Genomic DNA, 13,557 nt, shown 5'->3' on the forward strand with positions numbered 1-13,557 from the left:
GAAAAAATGAAATACATTAATGCTTCCACAGCATCTCCCCCAGACCTTTACACACAAGAACTTGGTGGAAACCGGAGAGTGCTTGGTATTGTGGAACAGAACTCACAAGGCAGTTTTGCCGAGGTGGAGCGTGCCCGGCCCCAGCTCTCCATCCACACCGCCGGTTACCAAGCAAACCCAGACCTATTTCCCAGAATACGGCCTCGGTCTCCAGAGGCTTTTGGCTTCTGACTCAGAGGCGGTGTCGCTGCTTTTCAGCCTTTGATGGTTTCCTTCTTTTGTGTGTTTGCCTGGTTCCTGTTTCTTCGCAGGGGTTCAAAAAGCATTCACGTTAAGCTGGGGCTGGGCTGGGCTTAGTTTTGTATTGTGCAGAGACCCAACTCCTTTGAACTGCAGCCTGCAGGTTTTGCTGTGCCCTTGCTTACTTTCTCTGTGTCACTCGTTAGTTTCTGTCATGTTTTTTCCACTTGCATTCAAGGCATGTTCTATCCTATTTTTGCCCTTAGCAATATCATTCTAGATAGGGCTATGAAAATTATTTAACCATAGCCTAAATATACTGGTACTGAGGTATGAAATTGAAGTAGTTTAATAGTAAATGCTTCTGATAATTTCACCTCTACTTTGGTTACCTTTTCTGCCATGTCCTTTCTGGTGCCTTAGTCTATTAATTTATATAGCTGATCCTACTTATTTCAGGTAGATGACGCCATTTACCTTATTATGAAAAAAAATTTAGAAGATGAAATTAATTTTTTAAAAGTTCCAGCTATACTTTTTTCCTCTTCCGTAGCATTTAATTTAAATTGCTAATTTGTTGCATGTCACTGGTTTTAATTGAGAAGAAGATTCAAGCAGACGCGCTGGTCTTACATCTGCGGTGTTTTGGTGTAAAAATAACTAAATGTAGCAAATCCTTTCCTGTTGAAGCCGCCTCAGTCTCACTCACATCTTTGCCATCTTGTTCAGAGTCTTCGGATGAAAGTGGGTTGGCCAACACCTCAACGCGAACACAGCTCCCGCAGTCCATGAAGATCATGCACGAGATTATGTATAAGCTGGAGGTGTTGTATGTTCTCTGCGTGCTGCTCATGGGGAGACAAAGAAATCAGGTGAGCCCTTGGCAACGGTCACACATGCACAAGTGGATGCGTCTTTAGACCTAAACACTTGTTGATTAGCTCTTGCACACAAAAACATGAAGGGCAAAGCTCGAAGCACAAAGCTGGGCAAATCCCATCCTTGCAGCGATGCCCAAACAAGCAGGCAGCGTTTTACCGTGGAAAACCAGAGTGAGCCACTGCTCAGGGTTTGGTAGAAGTTGTGCTGCCCGGGGTGGTTGGTCCCTGCAGAGCTGCTGCTCTGGTGCAGGAGGATGTGTCCTGGGTGACTGGTCCTGTCTCTCAGGTGAGGACGCGTGTGGATGTACCTGGATGCAGCAGGAGCCTTTTTTTTTTTTCCAGGTTCATAAAATGATAGCAGAGTTCAAACTGATCCCTGGCCTCAATAACTTGTTTGACAAACTGATCTGGAGAAAGCATTCAGCATCAGCCCTTGTTCTGCATGGACACAACCAAAATTGTGATTGCAGCCCAGTGAGTAACTTTTTTAATTCTGAATTTTTATCTTTCTGTATAATTCTGAGGAGCTGTATTGAGTAACTGGGTGCTTGTATAAGAAATGAATTCAGGTGTGGTAACATTCATTTTTTGCGAATTATTGTTTTCATTTACGTCTTTGTGTTGGGCTCATGCTAGTGATTTAGCAGATGGCAATTTTAGCCTCTCTCCTAGTTCAGGAACTGGGACGGGGTACATTCAGTGATCCTCGAAGGCCAGAGGCAGAAGATGACCAAAACGTCAGGAAATTATAGCTAGTGGGTCTGTAATAAGGAGAAGCACAGAACCAAAAATGGCTTGCAGTCAGGTTTTTTGAGGGGTTGGGGTTCTTGGGGGGTTTGCGGTGGCTTTGGTTTTTGTGTGTGTGTTTTTGTTTTGTTTTTTCCAACCCTAGATGTTGTAATTCAATACAGTGATGAGCTTTTTTGCCTTTGCAATGAGAAGTTATTAACTGTTAATGCATAGGCTTGGAGGCAGCCTCCACTTCTAGTTTGGGAACTCTGCAAAGTCCAGCCTTCTCCATTCCTGCAACTCACTTGCTGTGCTGTGCAAATGGGTTTGATTTGGATAGGTTTTCAGTTCCGCTGTGTCTCATCAACCTGGTAACAAAAGATATCCAAACGCACTAAAGCAAATTTTTTTGACCTTTTTTCTCTCTTTTTAGGACATTACTTTAAAGATACAGTTCTTGAGGCTTCTTCAGAGCTTTAGCGATCACCACGAGTGAGTATGAAAAGCTGTGGTAGGTTGTGGCTTGGTGGGTTTGTTCGCCTGGTTGCACTTGGAGCGTCTGCCCTAAGCACAATGCAGACTCCATGCGAACACAGCGTCGTATGGTCCTTAAACTCAATTCACATGCCTTCCAGCTCCTGCTGTGAAAAGGCTGAGGGTGGGCATGGCTTAGTGTCTTGGTTATTAAAATTAGCCCATTTTGCTTCCTGTTGAAACAAACAGCAACATTTATGTGATGAGTTAACACTTTCTGGCTGAAGAAATAAGGAGGCAGCGTTCGTGGTGCAGTTTATCTGTCTTTTCTTGAGAGTTGGCAGCGTGTGCTCACAAGAGCACGTGGGGACATGTTCAGGTTTAATTTGGAGAGTAACAAGCATGAAACAAAGGCTGGTGGAAGACAGCATGCCTCTGAAGGTTCATCAGTACTGTTTTGCCTTTGTGAAAAGCCTGGGAAGATATGATTGCTTGCTAAATACCAGCAATGGAGAAGACCTGATTAAACCGGAGGGGACAATGTTAGGGGAACAATTATCTGTCAGCTAGCCAGCAGGGAGCTAGGCAGGAGTTAGGAAGAAAGCTTAATTTGCCTTCAAAAGTCATTCTTATGAAGGTTGAGTCTGCTGGAGTAGTTGAAGGATGATGCAGTTTGCTTGGTGGTGGTAGTTTGTTTGGGGTTTTGTTTGGGTTTGTTTGTGTTTTGTTGGGGTTTTTTGTTTGTTTGGGGTTTGTTTGGGGGCTTTTTAATTCCTTACTGCTGGGCTGGAGGTTGCTCTGCTCTGACTTGCAGAATCCTGTCGTGCCTTCTGTCAGAGTCCTGTTGCTCTGGTTCAGGCCTGTACGATGTTGTGCTGTTCCTTACGAACGTCTGCATCTGAGGCATATTGCACATCTTGCCAGGGTGATATTTTTGTGTAGGTTTTATCTAGTACTGTGAGATATACATACTGAAGTATCAGCCTTTTGGATTGGGGAGTATTGGCTTTAAGAGCAGGGAGCTGCTGGACATAATGTAAACATAAGGGGAAGGCTGACCTGTTGTAAACCCTCCATGCAAGACACTGTTTGCCCAGGAATCACTCCAGGTTTTCCAATAAAGTCTCTTTGGACAATGTTCCTACTTAAGTGGCTGCTACAAAGATGTCATGCTTGTTTAAACAGAAAACAGATTTCTGCTGGAGCATTTGAGCAAGTGGAATGTGCATAATCTGCTTTGGGCTTTTAAACAAATAATTACATGAACTTTCTATGAAATCACAGATAAGCTGAGTTAGCTGAGGGCACGATGAGAACTACTTGTGTACTAATGTAAACTTCAGTAAAACTGTGTCAGTCAAACTTGTGGAACTGTTGTTTTGCATGGAGAGAGAGGCTGCGTGTTCATTAGAGAAAGAAGGTGTTGATCCAGGTCAAAAGCAGCTTCACGTGACAGCCTCACTGGGCACTGATCCGGCAGACAGTGGTTGAAGCAATAAGGCATCCCCATTGCATTTATAATAATTCAACTTCTGTGTAGTTACTATGTTTTGATGAATAGCTTCTCTTTGTACACCCCGACATTCACCACTGCATCCTGGGCTCTCTTAGGTTTCCTTAAAATAGAATCATAGAATCATTTTGGTTGAAAAAGACCCTCCTCAAGATCATCAAGTCCAACCGCTAACCCACCCCTGGCACTGCCCCATGTCCTGAGAACCTCATGTCCGTCTGTCCAACCCTCCAGGGATGGTGACTCCAGCACTGCCCTGGGCAGCCTGTTCCAATGCCCCACAGCCCTTTGGGGAAGAAATTGTTCCCCAGATCCAACCTCAACCTCCCCTGGCGCAACTTGAGGCCGTTTCCTCTGGTCCTATCGCTTGTTACTTGATAGAAGAGACCAACACCGTCCATGCTCCAGCCTCCTGTCAGACAGCTGTAGATAAATACACCTTTGCTGTCTGATTCTGAGCACTTTGGAGCAGGAGGGCTCTGAGGCCACTTGCTGGCACTGACAGGGGATCTGTCAAAGGGAACCTCTGGGTTACATTTCTACTTCATCAGACTTGTTCTGCCTTTAATTTACTTTACAGATAAATTAATTGATTTTTGTTAGGAAAAGTTCAGTATTTGATAAAGCATTTCACACAAGTTCCGTGGGTTTATATCCATCCCTGTCTTGTTTTCTGCATTTCATGAACTTTTTAAAAATTTCCAGAATGAAGTTTCCTCCGAGTAATAAAATACCAGGATGATTGAGTACTTTTTTCTTTTGTAATTTGTGCTGAGATTTTTTCCTGATAAAGAGCGTGGTCACTGTAAGGCAGAGAAAAACTGTGTGAACAGTGCTCGTGGGTGGGTGACTTTGCTCTTCATGTTCGTCCGCATCATAAATTAATCGTATTTTTCTCCCCTGCTCCCCAACTGTCTTGCTTTAGGAACAAGTATCTCCTTTTAAACAGCCAAGAGCTGAACGAGCTGAGCGCGATCTCCCATAAAGCCAACATCCCTGAAGTCGATGCAGTTGTCAACACAGACAGGTGAGTAGGGCTGGGGGTTTAGCTCGCAGCTCCTGGTGTTTTGCAGGCAGGTTTGTCGTCACCTGTTTCATTTGAGGTCCTTCTGTCCACCACGCTTGCTTTAATTTCAGTGAGTGTTTCAGCAGGGAGCGTCTAGGTTTGTGTGATATTCTTCGTGGTCGTTAGCAAATCTTAAAGTGTGCTTGTGCTCAGAGTTAAGAGGCCTTAAGAACAAAAGTCACCTAAAATGGGAGGTTTGAGTTCATGGCCCAGGCTTCCTTATGATCTGCTGGGCCTGGCTCTTAGTTTGGCCTTTCTCACTACAGACCTGGAAAATAAACTGGGATCCCTGTAATGTGTGAGCTGCTGCTACTAATAAACCTCAGAGATTCAGGAGCAGTCTGTGCAAACATAATGTCCATTTCCAGTCTGTATAAACAGATGTGAGTCTGCTCAGTCTTTATTTTAAGAGCAGATTATAACTAGAATAAGCTAAATTAGATTGACATGTTAAACCACTTACAGAATCACTACTGTTATGTTTGAGTATCTATTAGACTGCCTATTTGGATTTAATAAGCTCTTCAATACACGATTGTGATGTACAAACCTAAAAGTCACAAGGTAAAACATTGTGGAACTGTTTGTCAGGATACTCCCAGAGTATCACCAGGAACCTGGTCTGCACAGAGCAGATTTACCTCGCTTCAAAAGGGAGTTCTCTAAGAGGATTTCTAGATTATAATTATTATCATAATACTGTGCTTAATTGGGAAGAAATGGTGTCTGTATTACTGGGATCCTTTCTTTCTAAGCAGGAGTACCTTTCTGCCTTTGTTTGAAAAGAAGTAGGTGTTTAGGGGGAAGAATTCACCATGAGCATGCTGAAAGGAAGCGGATCAAGCGTGTAAACAGCTTTTTCCAACCTGCAGAGTTTCTCATCTCTCTCATCCTGAAATCATTAAAATTTTGGGAGAAAGTGATTAATTTTTGTTTAGGATTTATTTGGAAGTAGTGTTGTAGGTATTGCAGACTTTCACCCAAGACAGTGAGGAGAATTCTTCCACTGGTAGAACTAGTAATGAAAGTTAATGAATATTTGTACTGTGTATCTAATACTGGGATTGTGATTATTAAAAGCTCTGGAGAAGACTGGATTCAGTGTTTGACAAGGTCTGTGCTTGCCAGCCCTTCCACTCATGCTGTAATATCTTCACATGCTCTAGGAGTCTTGTCTGTGATGGGAAAAGAGGTTTGCTGACCAGGCTGCTTCAGGTCATGAAGAAGGAGCCAGCTGAGTCCTCCTTCAGGTGGGTTCACTTTGTGCTTTAACATGCTGGTTTGAGTTGACTGGGAAGCCAGTTTGTTGTCATACAGCTCACAACAGCTGAAAATCAGAAGCTGTGAAATCATAAACTGTGAAAAGATCTGGTTTTGTTTGCATTTGGCCCAGGTGAGGAATGATGCCAAAGCTGGCGCTGGACCTTGTTTGTACCCACCGCGGTCTGTGATTTTCTGCAGGATCAACAGGTCTGAATCCAGCTTCAGACTGGAGTGAAACTGATTAGGAAATTTGATTTATATTGTAGTTGTGGTAAAATACTCCCCTTGCTCCGAAATTAGAACTTCATTTATTCTATTTCTCAGGTTTTGGCAAGCAAGGGCAGTTGAAAGTTTTCTGCGAGGCACCACCTCCTATGCAGACCAGATGTTCCTGCTAAAGAGAGGACTCCTGGAGGTAATGAAGTATATGTCAAGCTTCCTCTGTAACATCTCCATAGCAATCGAGAAGGATTTATCTGTAATTCAAACGAGGATAAAAATGTAGTGTTAAGTATTCACCAGGAATAGAGCAATTCATGAAAAGTATCTGAATTCTGCTGTGGCAGCCAGGTGTGGGGTGGCCGGTTGTGTAGCCTGCATCCCTGGGAGGCTCATGTAGCAGAACCATAGAGTGTCCTGAGCTGGAAGGGACTCACAGGATCATCGAGTCCAGCTCCTGTCCCTGCATAGGACACCCCACAGGTCACCCCGTGTGTCTGAGGACGGTGTCCAGTCTCTTCTTGAACACTGTCAGGTTGGGGCCGTGACCCCTCCCTGGGGAGCCTGTTCAGTGTCCAGCACCTCTGGGTGAAGAACCTTTTCTGAATGTCCCACTGACCCTCCCTGGCACATCTTCTGCCATTCCCTGGGGTTCTGTCTTCGGTCACTAAAGAGAAGAGCTCACCCTATGCTATGCTCAGTCTGTACTGTACTGCTGCCCTGCCTGGGGCTAAACTGTGCCAATAACATGTTTTCTTTCCATGCCAGCATATTCTCTACTGCATTGTTGATAGTGAGTGCAAATCACGAGATGTGCTTCAGAGTTACTTTGACCTTCTGGGAGAACTGATGAAATTCAATATTGATGCATTCAAGAGGTTCAACAAGTACATCAACACAGATGAGAAGGTAAATATTTGTAAAAGCTGTCCCCAGTGGGTCAAATTACACGCTCTTGGAACCAAAGGTAGCACTAGGAAACTCAGGTTCGCTTGCTGATTTTGGTGTGACCGTTGAGCTTGGTGCAGGAATGAGCTGTGTACGAGCATGTGTGCTGTGTACACTCATGTTTCCAGATGTGCTTCCAGATGTTTGTGTCAGCAAGTGCTGATCTATGAAGAAAACGTTGCCCCGTGATGTGATGAGGCAGCTCTGAGGTCAGGGCTCAGAAGGGCAGAATATTTCATGTGAAGTCGCTCAGTTTTGGGTTCAGCTGATAGTTGTGGGCATTGAACCAGGCTCCAAAACATCTTTTACTGGAGCTCAGGAGGGGGCAGTTCTTCACGGAGATGGCTTTAATATTTGATACTGCAAAAAAGGCCTATCTTTGATGTTATTTGAACATTTTAAGAAGTCATGGCTGATGTAATTACCTATAAAACTTAGTTGCATATGTAGATCGAGAACGGGCAGCTCTATGCGAAGTGATTTCATGCTCTTGTGCGCTTTGTGCATATAACGTCAGCTGTTGGGTAGGTTTTGAATGCCGTCATGCTCTTGCTTATGTTACTGGAATCTTTCTCTGGTTGCTGTTAGGTCTGTCAGACCTTGGAGAACAGAAGCAGAGATCTATTTATAAGAAAGATGTATTCAATTTCAGGTTGTTTTCTGGAAAATAAACTCAGATTCTAGAGGATGTGTCTTTATACTTCGTGTGCTTCCTACTTATTGATCTAGTACTTTTTAAAATTCTCATTCTGTATGAATCCCTTGCTGTATTCCTCCCAAGCGCTGTCTGCTGTTCAAAATAAGTGTAGCGGGAGGGACTACAGAGGCCAGTGGCCACGTCTTGTCTCCCTCTTTCATAACAAATAGTGTATGAAATCTTGGTCTCATTGAACGGACACAGCTTCAAAATAGGTTTTTGTGTTACCAGAACCTTGGCACCACTTTGGTTTTTAAAGTACTTGCTATAGGGACCTTTGGTCAGGCTATAGTGCCAGTGTTGGCATGGACTGGCTGCGGCAGGCCCAGGAGTGTGGATCACCTCTTATTCTCATTAGATGTAACAAAAAGGTAAAGATCTGAGTATTTTGGCAGTATTCTGAAGGGAAGGGGAAGTTGTCCTTGTCTGTGATTCTTTATGTTGCTGAAGCACATGGTTTAGGTGCTTCTGCTCAGAATTCAAGGCAATTTCTCCAATAACCTTCAGGAACTGAACTCTTTCAGTGTTGAAAAATATGGAGAGCACTTACTGTTGCCCTACTCGCCAAACCCTGTGCGTAGCAATTCCTGCTTGGGCTCGCTGCCCTGTTCCCCTTGTGCCAACAGAGTCATTGGTTTAGTACATCTCTTGGCCATGCAGATTCTGAAAAGGGTGTGAAATGCTGTTCTGCCAGACCTCATCTATGAGTGTTCACACAGGATGAATTTTTTCGCTTGTTTTTGAATGCAACGCTAAGCAGTATTTCTCTCTAGTTTCAGATATTTTTAAATCAGATCAACAGTTCGTTGGTTGACTCAAACATGCTTGTTCGCTGCATTACGCTGTCCCTGGACCGATTTGAGAATCAGTCTGATGCTAAAGGTAAAGAACAAGAAGCGGTGGGTGCATGTGTTTGTTAATTATAATGCTTATTTTAAGTCTGAGCCTTGAAAATTTTGAAAAATGCCACCTGGTTGCCAGATTACTTGGACCAGTGTGTGAACGTTAAGCACCTGCTGATTGTCTTTTTCCTTTTGCTGCAGTCGCAGAAGTCCTGTCAGAGTGCCGCCTGTTATCGTATATGTCCCAGATGTCCATGAGGATGTCCTTCCTTTTCCGTCTCATTAATATTATTCACGTACAGACGCTTACACAGGTAAAGAGCTGACGTAACTTTGAGATAACTTGCTGATGCTGCACAGCAGTGGGCTGGGAGCAGGGAGGAACCCGCCTCTCTTGAGAAGACCCATGTCCCTTCTTTCTTAATACATTTAAGAGCACCTCGGCGTGCTTATCCTGAGCATGTTTTGTAAGGACATGTGCACAAGTGATGTCTCAGCTTTGTTTTTTCTTCGTTTGACCTGCTGTGTCATTTTTACTTTTAGGAAAACGTCAGTTGTTTGAACACAAGTTTAGTTATCCTAATGCTGGCTCGAAGGAAAGAAAAACTACCTTTTTATCTGCGCACTTTGCAACAGATGGAATATACAGAAAAATACCCAGGCTTCATCCTGAACAACTTCCACAGTCTCCTGCGATTCTGGCAACAGCATTACCTCAACAAGGATAAAGACAGCACCTGCTTAGAAAATGTACGTGAACCTCTTCCCATAGCAAGAATCACTCATAGCACCGTTTACTAGTCACCTGGTGAAAGTGGGGAGTGAGAGGCTGTGAAGGGTAGAAGGGAACAAGTTCTCCCTGCAGTGTAACTTTCTGTGGTGTTTCTCACACCTTACTACACAGTCAGGCTACCACAAGTGTAGGTGCTGGGTTTCTGTGCAGGCAGGATTCACAAGAAGTGAGACCTGGCGGTGCTGAGCGGCTCTGAGCAGCAGGGCTGGGGAGGTGGGCAGCGCGGGGATGCGAGGGAGGACAAAATCCAGCTCCCAGATGAGTTGTAGCATCTTAACCAGCCTGTCCCTGGGCACACACGCTGCTGTACTACTTGTGTCTTGGGCCACTGGTGGGGTGGAAATAGTTGTCCGGTGTGTAGAGACTTTGGGTAGTACTGGTAGTACTGGAGTACTGTGTCCAGTTCTGGGCTCCCCACTTGAAGGAGGACAAGGAATTACTGGAGGAAGTTCAGCAGAGAGCTACATAGATGCTGAGGGGTCTGGAGCATCTTTCTTATGAGGAAAGACTGAGAAAGCTGGGGCTGTTCAGCCTGGAGAAGAGAAACAGAGAGGGGACCTTATTTATGTTTATAAATATCTCCAGGGTGGGTGTCAGAGGATGGACCAGACTCTGTTCAGTGGTGCCCAGCACCAGGGTGAGGGGCAACGGGCACAGACTGGAACACAGGAGGCTCCATGTGAACATGAGCAGAAACTTGTTTGCTGGGAGGTGCCAGAGCCTGGCCCAGGCTGCCCAGAGCGGGTGTGGAGTCTCCTTCTCTGAGACATTCAAACCGCCTGAATGTGACCCTGTGTGATCTGCTCTGTGACCCTGTGTGAGCAGGTGGGTTGGACTGTGGATCTACAGAGGTCCCTTCAGCCCCAACCAGTCTGCGATTCTGTGATACATGTTGTGGTGTAGGAGAGGCCTCTTGGCTTTAAGGGAATGACGCGGGAGGGATGGGAGCAGGGAGGGTGTGTTGTGTCTGCGTCAGCCCTGGGAGCGGCTGCCAGCATGGACTCGATCTGCAGCACCGTGGTGGCAGTTTGTGACAGCAAAGGAGAAGTCGGGGCTCGTGTGTGGACGGCTCAGCGCAGTCCTGCCCGCCCACACAGCCTTGCTGGGTGCTGTCAGTGTTTTCCGTTCTCTCTGCTCAATGCTTTGGGATGTGTCTTCTGCTGCGTGTTGGTGCCTGTGGCCCACGTTAACCAACCTCTTCATCTCTTCCCACAGAGCTCATGTATTAGTTTTACCTACTGGAAAGAGACTGTATCTATACTGCTCAGTCCCGACCGGACGTCCCCCTGTGCCATAGTTAGCTACATTGACGAGGCGTATATGGACATTGACAGAGACTTTTCTGAGGAGTAATTCTTCACTCTGGCTTCTGATGGACAGCGCTTGGAGGGTACCTCGCAGCCCGTGGATTTTCAGGGATACGCTGTGTAGTGTGTGTGTGCGTGTGCGGCTTGGAACCGTGGAGCATTGTCAAAACCCCGGCCCCCATCTCCCATCTCTGATGGATGAGAGTTTGAAAGCTCTCTGGGCAACACATTCAGGGATGTATCTTCCAGTTCTTCTGGGATAAAAATATTCACCTGCAAAAAAAGCCTCTTTATTATTATTTTTCCTCTGTCCCAGTCCAGTGTGGCTGGTCAGAGATGTATTTTTTTTTTTTTGGTGACAGATGAGTACACTCTATGTGCCAGTTTAGTTGTCACTGTCTCTCGTGGGTACCAGAATTAGCAAGTCAAAAAGCACAGGAATTGCCCTCTAGATGTGAGGTCCGGGGAGCCCGCCTGCCTGGGCCCCCCACACCAGCCAGGGCTCCCCTCGCTCCTCCATCGGGGTTTGGAATGGGGGGTCAGGGTTGTTAGAGTGAGTGTGTGCGTGTGTGCTTTTAATTCCTGAGAGCCCCAACTCCAGTCACCTCTTTACCATCTACTTTTGGATCATTTGGTACTCAATTTGTCTGTGCGTTAGGAGAGACCCTCTGCTCCTCCTGTCTCTCCTGCAGATCCTTCCCACCTGAAGGCGTTTTACAACGCTGCGGAGAACAGAGACATTTCGGCAGTGGTGGAATTGCAACAGGGGGCGGCTTTTTCACGGAGCACTAGCATTAAAATGTACTAATTTTTTAAACTTGCGGCTTGTCCCTTCTTGGGTAACTAATTTGGTTTTAAAATCCTTGTCAGGACCATTGCTCTTGCTGCTAACCTGCTTTGCCTGGAAGTCTTATGTCAGTCTCTGCTTTCAGTCCTTAATATCAACACACACGTTAATCTTGAAGTGCAATATTTACTGGAGGTGTCAGGTTTTTCCTTGGCCTGTTTTAATCAGAATGTGTTAAATGCTGGGAATAAACACTCCTGGTTAAAAGTAACTTTGTAGGATGTGTTGGGAAAGGGGAGCCAGGTTTTGGCCGTCCCGATTGCCAAACCTGCACCTGTTCTGTCTGCTCCGTTAATTCTGTTGCTCTAAGACAGTCAGATTCCCAGGAATTAAATAGTCTGAAGTTCTGAGCCACTGCATTTGAGTAAAAAAAACACGTCTTGCAGCTCCAGCTAAAAGAACACAGTTCTCTTTGAGACATGCATCTGAATTTTTAAAAGATTTTCTTAACTTATTTGATGAGATGACTTGACTTCAGCTCTGTCCAGACTCTGGAGAGGGCCCGGGGATGAGGATGTCCCAGAGCTGTCGAGTTCTGTCTCTCATCTTTGCCAGCAGAACGAATCCCCCTCTGAGGATCCCTGTGCCAGGGCCTGGATGAGGCTTCCAGGGTGCAGTTGTGCTCTCGGAACGTCACCCTTCTCCTCTCGCCTCTCACACTCGGGTGTCCTGCTCTGGACTTGCAGTCTGTACTTTGCTTGTGGGGTGGTTGGAGCTGCTGAGCTTGTGCAGAAACCTGGAGCCTTGCAGGAGCTCCTGGGGGTGCTTGTTCCCTCCTTGGGGGGGCTGAATCCCCTGGGCAGCCTCTGCCCCGCTCCAGGGATGTCACCCTGGTCGCACTCTGTGTCAGGGAGCTCCTCACCACAGCAGCTGCAATATGTTCTTCATCAGGTCGCCCCCCTGCCCCTTCCCTCCCCTGAGCTGATTTCTTTCTCATCTGTACTTTTTTTGTTCTTGGGTATTTGTGTTTTTGGTGTATCTTTGCTTCTTCTCAACTGTAATAGATGTACACTTAAAAATAAATGCTTCAAATTAAAAGGCTTTTAAGTTAAGGGATGCCTTTTCCATAGTCTAGTTAATTGGTGCATCCAACGATTGCTGCTATAAACCTGCAGAGTCTCATTTCCATCTCTGTATTTATGTAACATACAATTAGGGGCCAAACTCCCTTGGCCCTGGGTCCAGCCGCTCTCACGCCAACCTGCTGTCTGCCCCCAGCTCCCTGGGGGGCAGCACAGTGCTGAGTCCGCACCAGGGTGGGTGCACAGGGACCAAACCCACGGCAGCTGCTCCGCGGAGGGAGCGCGCTGGGCTCCTGAGAGGGACCCTCCTTGAGAGGGACCAGCTCTGTCCTTCGTCCTTGTTCTGTCTTATTTTGGGGAGCACGGGGAGGACGTGTCCTGCGTAGCGCTGGCTTCAGGGGAAGGGGCTGGGACAGGGGAGGGGAGGTGGGACCCTTGTCACTAACAAATACTTCTGGAAGTCTGCACTGTCCCCGTGGACTGCTGAGGTTTGTGCTGCCCAGGTTAATGCCAATTTACTAACTGCAAATAAACATATTAAATGGAAACTATTAAAGAAATCTATTTTAAAGAAATTAGTGGAGATGTCTTTCTTTGCAGTCTGTTTTCCAAAGCTGCAGCGACCCTCCCTCTGCCCTGCAGGCCCACAGTTGGGGTTGTGGTGTTCTCCCCAGGAGGACCAGGCTCGGGGAGCTCTGATCCACCCCTGCCCTGTG

General features: G+C 46.1%; 1 protein-coding gene across 1 annotated transcript in view; it reads left to right on the forward strand.

Annotated features, from left to right (window-relative positions):
- The window catches only part of TRPC4AP (transient receptor potential cation channel subfamily C member 4 associated protein), a 30,523-nt gene extending 17,652 nt beyond the window's left edge, over positions 1 to 12,871 (forward strand). The window contains exons 9-19 of the mRNA XM_082065136.1: positions 970 to 1,112; positions 1,464 to 1,595; positions 2,284 to 2,342; positions 4,763 to 4,864; positions 6,070 to 6,153; positions 6,491 to 6,581; positions 7,154 to 7,294; positions 8,804 to 8,912; positions 9,074 to 9,186; positions 9,416 to 9,622; positions 10,881 to 12,871. Of these exons, the coding sequence (XP_081921262.1) occupies positions 970 to 1,112; positions 1,464 to 1,595; positions 2,284 to 2,342; positions 4,763 to 4,864; positions 6,070 to 6,153; positions 6,491 to 6,581; positions 7,154 to 7,294; positions 8,804 to 8,912; positions 9,074 to 9,186; positions 9,416 to 9,622; positions 10,881 to 11,018 (1,319 nt within the window). The 3' untranslated portion in view covers positions 11,019 to 12,871. The remainder of the gene's footprint in view (positions 1 to 969; positions 1,113 to 1,463; positions 1,596 to 2,283; positions 2,343 to 4,762; positions 4,865 to 6,069; positions 6,154 to 6,490; positions 6,582 to 7,153; positions 7,295 to 8,803; positions 8,913 to 9,073; positions 9,187 to 9,415; positions 9,623 to 10,880) is intronic.
- The last annotated feature ends 686 nt before the right edge of the window (positions 12,872 to 13,557 follow it).

This window comes from Streptopelia decaocto, assembly GCF_964273445.1.
Source record: "Streptopelia decaocto genome assembly, chromosome: 14".
Taxonomy (NCBI): Eukaryota; Metazoa; Chordata; class Aves; order Columbiformes; family Columbidae; genus Streptopelia; species Streptopelia decaocto.